At 33.5% G+C, this 13,401-nt stretch overlaps 2 protein-coding genes across 3 annotated transcripts in view; one reads left to right on the top strand and one right to left on the bottom strand.

Annotated features, from left to right (window-relative positions):
- Window positions 1–1,024, bottom strand: part of LOC126738483 (uncharacterized) — a 114,319-nt gene extending 113,295 nt beyond the window's left edge. For both annotated transcript variants that reach the window (XM_050443847.1, XM_050443848.1), the window contains exon 1: window positions 712–1,024. The gene's annotated coding sequence lies outside the window, so the exon portion shown is untranslated. The remainder of the gene's footprint in view (window positions 1–711) is intronic.
- A 1,980-nt stretch (window positions 1,025–3,004) lies between these two features.
- On the top strand, window positions 3,005–8,449 carry LOC126738827 (28S ribosomal protein S5, mitochondrial). The gene is made up of 2 exons (XM_050444278.1): window positions 3,005–3,292; window positions 7,156–8,449. The coding sequence occupies exons 1-2, from the start codon at window positions 3,136–3,138 to the stop codon at window positions 8,346–8,348; spliced, it is 1,350 nt and encodes a 449-aa protein (XP_050300235.1). The 5' UTR covers window positions 3,005–3,135; the 3' UTR covers window positions 8,349–8,449.
- Window positions 8,450–13,401: the final 4,952 nt, after the last annotated feature.

Here is a 13,401-nt window from a genome sequence, read left to right as displayed (position 1 = left end):
TCATTTATTCTAATCACTAATTTCTTGCCTTGATGACTTTATTTGTGGATATTTCTCACGCTCAAAATAGAGTGCATCCCCAATTTCATGGAGGAAATTAATAATTTATTCTAGGCACTCATTTATAAATATTTCTCAACTATCGCAGTTCCTAATTAAATTGTCATTTATTTATTTATGATAATTGGCGATATTATCATGCAGAAATCGACAGAAGGATTTGGGGTGAATAACCGTCTATTTGATTTATAAAGTAGCAGCAATCGATTTGGTGGGGAAAAGGGGGGCAGGGCATAAAAGGGACTGATATACAGTAGATAAAGGGTAAACAAACGGGGAACGTTATTGTCCTGGATGTTTTTCGGGAGTGTTTGTAAATAAGAGAATTTTTTTTTGTATAGTTAAATGTTCCACGGATAATTTGATTGCTTGTAAGGTCTTTTAAAAAGTGTCTAGTGGAACTAATTAAGACACTTTTTAAGCAATTTTCGAAAGCCACATCAGGTTGGTTTAGCAGAATTTTGTGAAAAAAATTCACCCTGCTTAGAAACTCAATTTTTTTAACCCCTTGCAATTGATAGGACCTTAAGAATCTCTTAATGATAGGCGCCAACGTGAGCTACTTTATAACTCATTAAAACTTAAGAGAATTAAGAGGGAAATCACCTATTAAGCATCAAAATAATAAAGAGACTCAATGCCCATACTTACCGGAAAAACTAACCGGTTTTTCAGTCAAAAAACCGGAAAAAACGTCTTGGAAAAAAAGACACTCGCGAAACTCCCGTTTCCCTACGTTCGATGCGAACGCGTTGCCGTTCCGTCGTCGATTCCCACTCGGGACTCGGGAGACTCCAACAAGTTGTGCGAGGGACCAACAATCGGATCCGAGCTCCTCTCTCCTCACTTTTCGGTTTTCACCGATCTGACGCTTCGTAACTCCTTTGGATTCTGTTGTGTTACATATAGTGCGAACGCCGGAGGTCGGAAAGTGAAACACATACCGGTAAAATGTTAACTTTCGTCCCTGAGTGATAAAAATGGTCATTTTAATCCTCCCCCTAGGGCCTTGAAAGCTTGTGCGATTTACTATCAATTTAATACGAAATTCTTATTAATTTAAAAAAACTAGATGATTTAAATCAATCTTTCTCCTCAGTCTTTACTAGGCCTTAAAACTGTACAGGGTGTCCCAAATTCGAGGGTGACCACTGGAATCTCGGAAACCGTAAGGGTTACGGGGTCGGTTAAATGGAGGCAAAGTTGCGCAATTTGGAGCTTAATAAAATAACGTTTAAAAATTTTTAAAAGTCTGGATACAGCGGTTAAAACCACATGTATAAAGCTTGTATGGGGCTGGTCATATGTCGACCATCTTGCTTGGCGAAATTGACAGAAATGACGTTATTGACATTGACTGATGGAACATCATTTTTCATCATTTCAGATTCTTTTTCCTAATCTCCCAACGATTTTCATAAAAATTACCTCCAGGTAAAGGGTTTTTAATTTAGAACAAACTTAATGGTGACTAACTAAAAATCCAAATAAAGAGCACGCTTACCCGTAAAATCCTCAAAGTTAATCCCTCCGTCCGCTGACTAAAAAAGGAAAAACGAGATGACTCGTGGCACAAAATCAATAGAGAGCGGCCGCCGTGGGTTAGAAAAGGACGGAAAAGGGTCCGCGTGGTAAAACCCCGCCAGGAAAAGGGGATTAGTGGGGCCGAGAGGGGGCCGAAGCTCGCGTGGACCCCGGCCAATCGTGGCCATATGATTCCTACCTGTAACTAGATTCCGGGAATCCGGGATTAAACGGACACATCGAGGGCAATTTTAGAATTATATTTTCAATTTAAAAAAAAAACTCTTTTTTTTTTAATTTTTCTTATTTAGTTCACCACTTTGTTGTCAACGAGAGAAGTTTTTCAATTTAATTTAAATTTCGCGCCATAATAAAAAAAATTTGGCATCACTGGTTATAGTGCAACTGTTAGCTGTCAAATGTCAATTTTTTTTAAGGTTTGAGCTCTATTGACAGCTGAAGCAGGAGGTTAGCGTTCGGGTTGCTACAAACTGCATAAAGTTTTCCAGTTACAACTCCATGTTTATTATCTTAACTTTTCAGCAGCAATAATAGAACGGGGGAAAATTGTAATTCCACAAATAAAACTTTCCAGACTTTGGGCTTTCACGGACCACATCCGCAATCTATTTTATTCTCCATTATGTCGCGAATAAAAGTAAGGACGCTTTATATTATACCTGAATAGAGCGAGGGATTCAATGGGCTCTACTTGATAAGTTACTGCCATTGCGGACCTTTTCGGTTGGTTTTTTTTAATGTTTCGTTTATTTGGTCGAAATTTATTAAATTCACCCAAGTTTAATTTAAAAAAAAAAAAAGGTTTTCGATTTAATAGCTTAAAAAATATATAATGGTGTAAACTAAGTAAGTAAATATACTCGAAATTTAAAGTTAGAGCGACCATAAGACTCTTTTGGGTCTTTATAACGTAAAACTGATTTTAAATGTAGGACTCGTAATTGATTTTTATTATGTTAAAAATTGGTTGTAATACGATGTAAACTAACTCAATTGTAATGTATAAAATGTAATGTATGTAATGTATTATAAAGTGAACTTAGATTGCCGGGTTTTTGCAACTTAATACAATCTTCTTTTTAGAGGGCAATTTAAAGCAAAACATTATAAGCATTTTACATTTTAATCCAACTAGATTGTAAGGATGTAAACGCATCTAAATGAGAAGTGATTCGATCAAAGGTGGCAATGTAAACCCACCTATCGTCATGTCAAACAAAGTTCCCCCTCCTTTCCCAGGTGGCCTTTGCAACGCAGCAACCGGTTGAAAATAACAAGTTTTCAATGAAATATATATAATTTAATTTATTATATTCTACAATATAATAATTTATTAAAATCTTTGATAAACAGTACGTAACTCATTAATTTTAAATAATTATTAATTTAACTCATAACTTTTCATCATAAGCATCCTACTGTCACCTGTCAAAGTGTCACTGTTACGTCAATGTCACTTAACCTCACTTTTTAAAATAAAAAACATTGGGCCCCATTTTCATTAATTTTCGAGTTTTTGCCATATAAAACATGGCAAAACAACTCGTGGGCCTAACGAGGAGTTTACAAAAACTCCAAATAACACGTAGCTTATCATCTCCCTTGTTAACATGGCAAGATTCCAGCGCCACACAAGTTAGACTCCTTAGCACCACTTCAGTCCTAAATACCAGTTTTTTTAACAAACGTAAGTAGTCGTTATCAAATTCAATTAATATGTTGAGTATACAGCAGATATCAACGTTTGTAAGGCAATTGCTTCATTCATCTATCAAATCAAATCTGCTCTATTGTTCCATAATAAATATTAACACTCAAAGTTAAAGACTTAAGTAGTTAAAAGTGATCAAAAGTTATGCGTCAGATAGGACAATATACATTACATACCACATACAGAACATCTAACTTAACAACTAATTTAGAATCTATTATTAAAATATTCTTGAATATTGTAATAGGTTCCTGCGACAAGCAACACCTTGACTTTCCTTCTTAAGCTTTTTTATTGAGAAATGCATCACACATGCTGATGATTGAAAAGTAACGAACCATTAAAGACAATAATTTATCATGCACCTGTGCAATTTTGAGAATAAGATACTACCTTATATGTGTATGTTTTGACTTTATTCATGTACCTAATGGCCCTTAAGTTGTTCGTCATGGTTAATAAGATCCATCCAAACTTATCTCTCTTATTCCACAAGACAGTAGCATCATCTGCAAACATAGTAAACCTTCCAGATTTATTCCTCTAAAGAGGTACAAAAGTTCTTCTTTTCCATGTTGGTTTTCTTTAGAGCTTCACAGTTTGATCATAAGAAAGAAACAAATTCACAAAAAGTTTAAAATTAGTGGTCAACAGCAGGATTATGATGAATTTGTATTGTTGAGACAACAGTATGAGTACTTAAGAGAGTTGTGCTATCAACAATACATTAATAAGATGGAAATGAATCTTGCTGGCAATCCAAGGTACTTCTGGTCATATATTCAAAATAAAAGAACTGGTTTTAGTTGTCCTTCCAGAATGACATACAATGATAGGATTAGTATGAATATCTGGGATACTGCGGATATGTTTGCAGAATACTTTTCATCCGTCTATTTGGATGAGCAAGTCAATGACATACCATCTTTTGATTTTAATAAATCAATTTGTCTGAGCACTTTAACTCTGTCAACGCAGGATGTTTATGAGGTTATTACTTCCTCTAAGAATAAACTCTGCACTGGACCAGATGGGATTCTGGCATTCTTCCTAAAGAAATGTGTTTGTGTTCTTATGAAACCAATACTGTTTATTTTTAACAAATCTCTAGGTACTGATTCTTATCCCACTCTCTGGAAGAGAAGTTTTCTAAAACCCATTTTTAAATCTGGTAGTAGAAATGAAATTTCCAATTATCGGGCTGTGTGTAACCAATCTGAGTTGCCAAAGCTGCTTGACTGCCTGGTCAGTCATAAGATTGCCTGAAGTTTTAAATCTTTATTTAATCCTGAGCAATTTGGATTTATAAAAGGCAGATCTACTGATGCTAATTTGGTGCTGTATGTCAACTACCTCTACCGCTGCTTGGAGAAGGGACTTCAGGTTGACTCAATATATACACATTTTTTCAACGCTTTTGAGCGGGTTAACCATGGGGATACTCTTGCAGAAGCTTAGGGCTTTAGGTATTGTGGGGCCTCTTCTTCAGTGGATCTCGGGATTCATCAGAGGTAGAATCCAGATTGTTAATCTTGGAGGTACATGTTCCTCTGAAATGTTAGTGCCATCTGGGGTGCCACAGGGCTCTCACTTGGGCCCTGTTTTGTTTTGCCTCTTTTTGATTGATTTAGTTCGGAAACTTGAAAATTGTAGTGTGCTGTTTGCTGATAATGTGAAGCTATTTAGGCTTATCACATCCCTTTCTGATGCTGTGCTCCTGCAAAAATACCTCAATTTGTTCTTTGATTGGTGCCACTTAAATAAAATGTCCCTTAATATCAATAAGTGCCATAAGATTACTTTTTCTAAGCAAAGAAACCCTATTGCTTTTCTTTATAAAATAAATAATGTAGCAATTGGTGTCAAAACAGAGGTTTCTGACTTAGGAATATTTATTGACTCCAGGTTGTCTTTTAAAAGTCACATCAATCAGGTGACTGGTAGGGCAATGAAAATGCTGGGTTTTATCCAATGGTCTACAACTGATTTGTCTTTGTTTACTTTTAGATTACTTTATTGCTCTCTTGTTAGGCCCATCTTGGAGTATGGCTCAATTGTGTGGTCCCCGTCATATAACTGCTACATTGAGCAGATTGAAAAAACTTAAAATAAATTTTTAAGGGTGGCGGCTTTTAGATGTGGTTACAGGAGACAGGAGTATTACTATTAGTGGGTCAGGGACAACCTGCACTTACCTACACTAGAGTCACGAAGAACATTACTCGACTTATGTTTTATGCATAAGGTTTTAAATGCTACTATAGATTGTCCCGAGATATTGTCTCTTTTTAAACTTAGGGTGCCTTCCAGGTTGAATAGACAATCAGAAATATTTTCAGTCCCATTCCACCATAGCAATTATGGCATTAATGAGCCAATTACATGAATGGCTCGAAGTGCTAATGGTCTGTCAGGACAGGTAAACTTTTTTGACTCTAACATTACATCTTTTAAGGGGCAGTTAAAGAATATTATTTCATAGGGGCTTTAATTAATTAACTCATCTACACCTTTCATTGATTTATAGATAATTTTGTATCTGAATATATATGTTTGTATGGGTATGCTATGTAACACTTTTGTAAATGGATTCCGTAAATAAATAAATAAATGAATATTCAGATCATTCATAGTGCCATTCCATACAATAAAAATAAAATAGGTCCTAGAACTAAACCTTGATGTACACCTATATTTAAGATCCTTCAGTTAGAGATTTTTTCTTTGTATGAGACAGACTATACCCATATTACATATACCCAACTTAGCAATATCCTCGTACAATCAAATGCTTTTGTTAAGTCTCAGAATACTGCCACTGCAAATTGCTGATGATTTATCCCTATGTAAAACCTCTCAAAAAATTGAAAATAGCATCATTAGTAGTATTGTTCTCTAAGAACCCAAAAAAAATCCAAATTTCACTGAACTTAATTAATGATTTTTGTTTGACAATGACAAAACAAATGTTTAAATAAATATGTATTGTAGTGTAAAGCCAGCAGTATGAGTAATATCAGCATTATTAACATTTGTTGAAGAGAAGTGATCAGAACAAATTCGAGAGCTCCAAGTCATAACAAAATTTACATTGTAAATTTATTAATTTGAAAAAGTATTTTTTTACTGTTTATCAGAACCATTTAAAATGTACCTATTATTAAGTTAAGTAATTAATTCAAAATAGCATCCATAAAGCAAACACAACCCGCACCTAGGCATACATTGAAAAACAAACTGAAATGATGTTCCATCAGTCAATGTCAACTACGTCATGTACGTCAATTTTCCCAAGTAAGATGGCCGACATACGATTCCTATATAAGCTTCATACATGCGCTTTCGACATTTTAGAGTAACTAAGATAAAATAAAGTAAAAGGCTAACAAGAATATTTCCATGACATACCAACTAGAAACGACTAACATAATTTAACCTCACAAGAAAAAACTGGGTTATATAACCAACTCAGACGCCAGTCAACACTAGTTCAGTGTCTCCCGCTAGATGGCACCTGATGCAACAGTTTTTTGGTCTAATTTACAACATGCTCAAGACGTACCAAATTTTGTTTCCTCTTACTTTTGTTAAAAAAAAACTTACAAATAAAGAAGCTCTTCAGATATGCAATTTACCTTATTAATAAACCTGTTAAATCTACTATAAAAGTTAAAAACATTTCTAGATACAAAGTACTTAGGTTAAACGTTAGCCAAACCCATAAACAATTAATTCACCTTTAAACTCTAGCTTTAATGCTTCATAACATGCTTTATTGAATCAATCTACTGCAGAATGGATTCTATATTATTATAATTAATAATGCTACTTATTTTCAGTCCCTGCGAATCATTTATGGAACAGTATTACCTCCGTGAGTAATGCCGGTAAAAAGAGAGGAAGAGGCAAAAGAGTGTCCCGAAAACTCATAAAAGACTTAAACAAAGGACAAATTATTGGTGTGGGTAAGGCAAACATTGTATGGCCGGGTCTCTCAGCTCCGATTATAAGAGGCAAAGAGCTTGTCGAGCAAGTTCAACTGCCAGAAGATCCCGAGCGAGAACAAAAACTGATAGAGCTACGTAATAAGATGGGATTTCAAAAGTACGCGAAGCTGAGCCCCCTGGAAAGAGGTTGGAGCGGTACTAAAATGCCTGGAAGGAGTCTTGGACCCCCCGATCCTATCGGAGAAGATAATTTCGAGGGATTTGATTCCAGAGTTATCGAACTGAGGAACATTACTATTATGAAGGGGAATTTTGGGAGAAAACGGAGAATGAGTGCGTTAGTGGTTACGGGAAACAAAAATGGCCTAGGAGGCTTCGCTATGGGCAAAGCCCTTGAAGGGAAAAACGCCTTAAGAAAAGCGAAAAACCGTTCGGGACAAAAACTGATGCACATTAGGAGGTACAACGATCACACGGTTTGTCACAACTTTTTCACGCAATTCGGCTCGACAAAGATCTTCGTTTGGCAAAAGCCGGAAGGATACGGTCTCAAGTGTCACAGGGCCATTAAAACCATATGTGAAGTTATCGGGATAAAAAATCTCTATGCTAAAATCGAGGGTCCCACTAATGTAAATCACATTATGAAGGCTTTTTTCTTAGGCCTGATCAGGCAGAAAACCCCTGAACAAATTGCCCAAGAGAAGGGTCTTCACTTGGTGCAAATCTCCGAGGAAACCAACTATTTCCCCAAAGTTATTGCCTCACCGGCCGAATGTAAGAAAAAAGAGGATCTTCTCAAAGATGAGATCTTGGATTATAATCAATACTGTTTCGATGGCCGGGTGGTGCTCAAGAAGAAGATCAAACCGCCGTTCTACATGAAGTTAGCCTCGTTTCAAAGGTACATCAAACGGTATGAAAGAACTAGAAGCCAGCCGGAAGTTAGGAGGAATTTGATAGCGGAATATGGGGAAGTGAGGAGCTTTTTGGCGGATAAATACCCTGAGTGTCGTGTGACTAGGTACGTTAAGAAAAAACCTCAGGAAGAAGAGGAAGGAGAAGGAGAGGAGGCTGAAGCGTAGCAATTTAAATTAGTTTAGGTGGAAATTTTGGAACTTAATTTGATACAGCAGATGTTTCAACTGTTACTTTTTTGTAAATACATTATTGTACTTTTTTAAAATGTTTTATTTTGGTTGACTATTTACTTAAAAAGAGGTAATTTAATTGAACACAAAGCAGCCGATTTAAACTACCTCAAATATAAGCCGAAGTTGGGCTTTCTGTTTTAATCATTGATGATTTTTTCCTATCTCTATCATAGCTTGAATTTTAATAGAAATCTGGTAGAAGCGGTTATGTAAATCTTAATAAAATTAAATGGATGAATTAATTCTCGTGTAAACGAACTCAATGGTAATGTCAACTAGCAGGGACGTGCTCCTTTATGGCATTTACAACGCAGAAAGAACCCTTAGAAAACTGATTAAAGAATTATTTTTTTATTAAATGAATAAATGATTTGATTTTATCACCTATATGTGTTTATATGCTTAATTTGATTAAAATTAACTGGATTGACTACATCCTGTGTAAACGAACTCAATTGTTACCTGAAGTTGTCAAAAAGTTCTTCAGGTTTAAATAAACGGAACCAATGTAAACTAGCTCAAATATAAGCCGAAGTTGGGATTTCTGTTTTAATCATTGATGACTTGTTCCTTTCTCTATCATTGCCTAAATTTTAATAGACATCTGGAAAAGCGATTGTGTAAATCCTAATAAAATTAAATGGATGCATTAATTCTCGTGTAAACGAACTCAATTGTAATGTCAACTAGCAGTGATGTGCACTTTAATAAACGAACTCAATTGTAATGTCAACTAGCAGTGACGTGCTCCTTTATGGCACTTAAAACCCGCAGAAACCAGATTAAAGAATTATTTTTTTATTAAATGATTTTATTTTATTACCTATATGTGTTTATATTCTTAATTTCATTAAAATTAACTGGATTGACAACATCCTGTGTAAACGAACTCAATTGTTACCTAAAGTTATCAAAAAGTTCTTCAATGCGGTTTAAATAAACGGAATCAATGTAAACTACCTCAAATATAAGCCGAAGTTGGGATTTCTGTTTTAATCGTTGATGACATTTTCCTTTCTCTATCATTGCTTAAATTTTAATAGAAATCTGGAAAAGCGATTGTGTAAACCATAATAAAATTAAATGGATGAATTAATTCTCGTGTAAACGAACACAATTGTAATGTCAAGTAGCAGTGACGTGCTCCTTTATGGCACTTACAACCCGCAGAAAACTGATTAAAGGATTATTTTTTTATTAAATAAATAAAACATTTGATTTTATCACCTTTATGTGTTTATATGCTTAATTTGATTAAAATTAACTGGATTGACTACATCCTGTGTAAACGAACTCAATTGTTACCTGAAGTTGTCAAAAAGTTCTTCAGGTTTAAATAAACGGAACCAATGTAAACTAGCTCAAATATAAGCCGAAGTTGGGATTTCTGTTTTAATCATTGATGACTTTTTCCTTTCTCTATCATTGCTTAAATTTTAATAGAAATCTGGAAAAGCGATTGTGTAAATCTTAATAAAATTAAATTGATGAATTAATTCTCGTGTAAACGCACTCAGTTGTAATGTCAGCTACATGTTTATAATGGGACTTACAATCTATGTTTACACCGTTATTGTTATATAATTATCTGCCAGTTAATTGATGATTTTTTTCTTTCTCCATAGCTAAAATTTTAATAGAAATCTGATAGAAGCTATTATGTAAATCTCATTAATGAAATTAACTGGGTGAACTAATTTTCGTGTAAACGAACTCAATGGTAATGTCAACTAGCATTGACGTGCTCCTTTATGCCATTTACAACGTAGTAACAACCGTTAGAAAACTGATTAAAGAATTATTTTTTTATTAAATGAATAAATGATTTGATTTTATCACCTATATGTGTTTATATGCTTAATTTGATTAAAATTAACTGGATTGACTACATCCTGTGTAAACGAACGCAATTGTTACCTGAAGTTGTCAAAAAGTTCTTCAGGTTTAAATAAACAGAACCAATGTAAACTAGCTCAAATATAAGCCGAAGTTGGGATTTCTGTTTTAATCATTGATGACTTGTTCCTTTCTCTATCATTGCCTAAATTTTAATAGACATCTGGAAAAGCGATTGTGTAAATCCTAATAAAATTAAATGGATGCATTAATTCTCGTGTAAACGAACTCAATTGTAATGTCAACTAGCAGTGACGTGCTCCTTTATGACACTTACAACCTGCAGAAAACTGATTAAAAGATTATTTTTTTATTAAATAAATAAAACATTTGATTTTATCACCTATATGTGTTTATAATCTTAATTTGATTAAAATTAACTGGATTGTTTACGAACCTCCTGTGTAAACGAACTCAATTGTTACCTGAAGTTGTCAAAAAGTTCTTCAATGCGATTTAAATAAATGGAGCCAATGTAAACTGCCTCAAATATAAGCAGAAGTTGGGCTTTTTGTTTTAGTCATAATACTGGACTTTGATGTAGCTACATGGTTATAATGGGACTTACAATCTATGTTTACACCGTTATTGTTACATAATTGTGTGCCAGTTAATTAATGATTTTTTTTCTTTCTCCATAGCTCAAATTTTAATAGAAATCTGGTAGAAGCTATTATGTAAATCTCGTTAATAAAATTAACTGAGTGAACTAATTCTCGTGTAAACGAACTCAATGGTAATGTCAACTAACAGTGACGTACTTCTTTATGGCATTTACAACGTAGTAACAACCCTTAGAAAATTGATTAAAGAATTATTTTTTTATTAAATAAATAAATGATTTGGTTTTATCACCTATATGTGTTTATATTTTTAATTTGATTAAAATTAACTGGATTGACTACATCCTGTGTAAACGAAGTCTATTACCTGAAGTTATCAAAAAGTTCGTCAATGGGATTTAAATAATTTTTAATTTTATTTTAATAAAAATCTGGAAAAGCGATTGTGTAAATCTTAATAAAATTAAATGAATGCATTAATTCTTGTGTAAACGAACTCAATTGTAATGTCAACTAGCAGTGAAGTGTTCCTTTATGGCACTTACAATGTAGTAACAACCCGTAGAAAACTGATTAAAGAATTATTTTTTATTAAATAAATAAAACATTTGATTACACATATAACCTATATGTGTTTATATTAACTGTATTGACTACATCCTGTATGAACAAACTCAATTGTTACCTGAAGTTATCAATGACGTAACCTACCAAGACGTTTACAACGTAGCAACCACACAGAGAAAAGTTCTTCAATATGGATTAAATAAACGGAACCAATAAAAAATAGTTAAAGTTTGGCTTTTTATAATGAACATCTCGATGTAGCAACTTGGTAGTAGTTTGCTGTTTGAATTTGTTGCTAGATTGCAAGAACCCAATGTGACATATTTTGTGTTAATTTCACAACGTAAACGGATACGTTTACACAGGTGACTTAAGGCCGCTTTAATTTATTATAATCTGCCCCATTGTATTTTATTGACAGGATGGGATTACTCAACTAATGAGCAGAATAACAGATATTATGATAACTGATAGGAAATTATTGGTACAGTCAAATAGTGCTAGCAGTATTTAAGGAAAAAACCGTAATTTATTACTGCTATATAAACCTAAACGTGTGTATGGGAAAAGAGTTATTGCCGTTAACGTTATTCTTAACCTCAAACTCTAACTACTATTTATTTCATTTCTAATGGGATTATTGTTAATAAATTCTCTCGACTAGATCAAATCGTCCTCGTAGGTAAAACGGAGCCTCAACAATTTTTTTTTTGCCCATTTTAAACATAAATTGGGATTAAAAACTATAATAAACAATTATTGTTCGTCTCTTGTCAGACATCCACTTTTCTAACAAATAAAATAACCTCATTTCGTCAGGTCATGAATATTTCTTCAAATGTCAAAACTGTCAAAATAAGGAAGCAAAAACACTGGACCATTGGGGCGCAATTAAAGCCTAACCAGTATCGTTATTAAAATTTCCCTTAGGTTACTTCTGCGCTTGCGTAAAATACAAACGTCGATATTTCGGTCGATAAAGCTAACAGTAAACATTTTACTAAGTTTAACAAAACGAACATGAATCACCCAATACTGCTTAAGAAATCAATATACAAGCATCAATATGAAGTATACAAGCTCAATTTTAAGCTAAAGTTTGGCTTTTTATATTGAAAGTTTCGATGTGGCAGTTCAATAGTAAAATCCCATTAATAATATAAAACTTAAGAACTATCAACTGATTATAGTTTATCAAAACACAAAAATTGATATGTCTAAAGTTAATGGTGTAAACCTACTCAATAAAATACGTTTGACGATAAAGTTATCTCATGTAAACGAACTCAATTGTAACGTGAAATTTTCAATCACACCGTGCATGGTGAATTAACAACGTAGCAACAACATAAAGAAAATTGATTCAAAGAATACATTTGATATAAAAGAAATAGGAGATTTTATTTTACCACGTGATAAATTAAATTATTTCATTTTTCATGTTAGTTGAATAATTTGTTGCTACATGACAAGGGCCTCATTTTGGTGCAAATTCATTACGTAAATGGATACGTTTACACAGTTTATTTGAAGCCCGGACATATTTATTAATTTGAAAAGGTTTACTCCGTTTTCAAGGTTCCTTAAAGCAAAGGATATCAGCAACAGGACCACTTTTGAAGCTTTCAATATAATAGTTAATAATTTGTAAGAGAACCTGCCTATAGATGAATAAAAGGATTTGTTGAAAGAAGTGAGGTTAAGTTCAATTAAAAATCCATATAAATATAAACTCTATAAATATAATTATGTTATAGAAGTATCGGGTTTCTAAGTATATGATGTAAACGAACGCTGTTATTAGATATGACGTTGCCTTATGTGTAGCTTTTATATACATAACCTCAATAAATGATTCGGTGCTTTTACATGGATTATTTCCAAATCAATTTTTTATTAGAGATTAGAGCGAGTTTGTTTACAACAGCAAGGTTTTATTTATTTAATTCCACTTAAAT

This window comes from Anthonomus grandis, chromosome 7, assembly GCF_022605725.1.
Source record: "Anthonomus grandis grandis chromosome 7, icAntGran1.3, whole genome shotgun sequence".
NCBI classification, from domain to species: Eukaryota; Metazoa; Arthropoda; class Insecta; order Coleoptera; family Curculionidae; genus Anthonomus; species Anthonomus grandis.
This window is presented reverse-complemented; position numbering and strand designations above follow the sequence as displayed.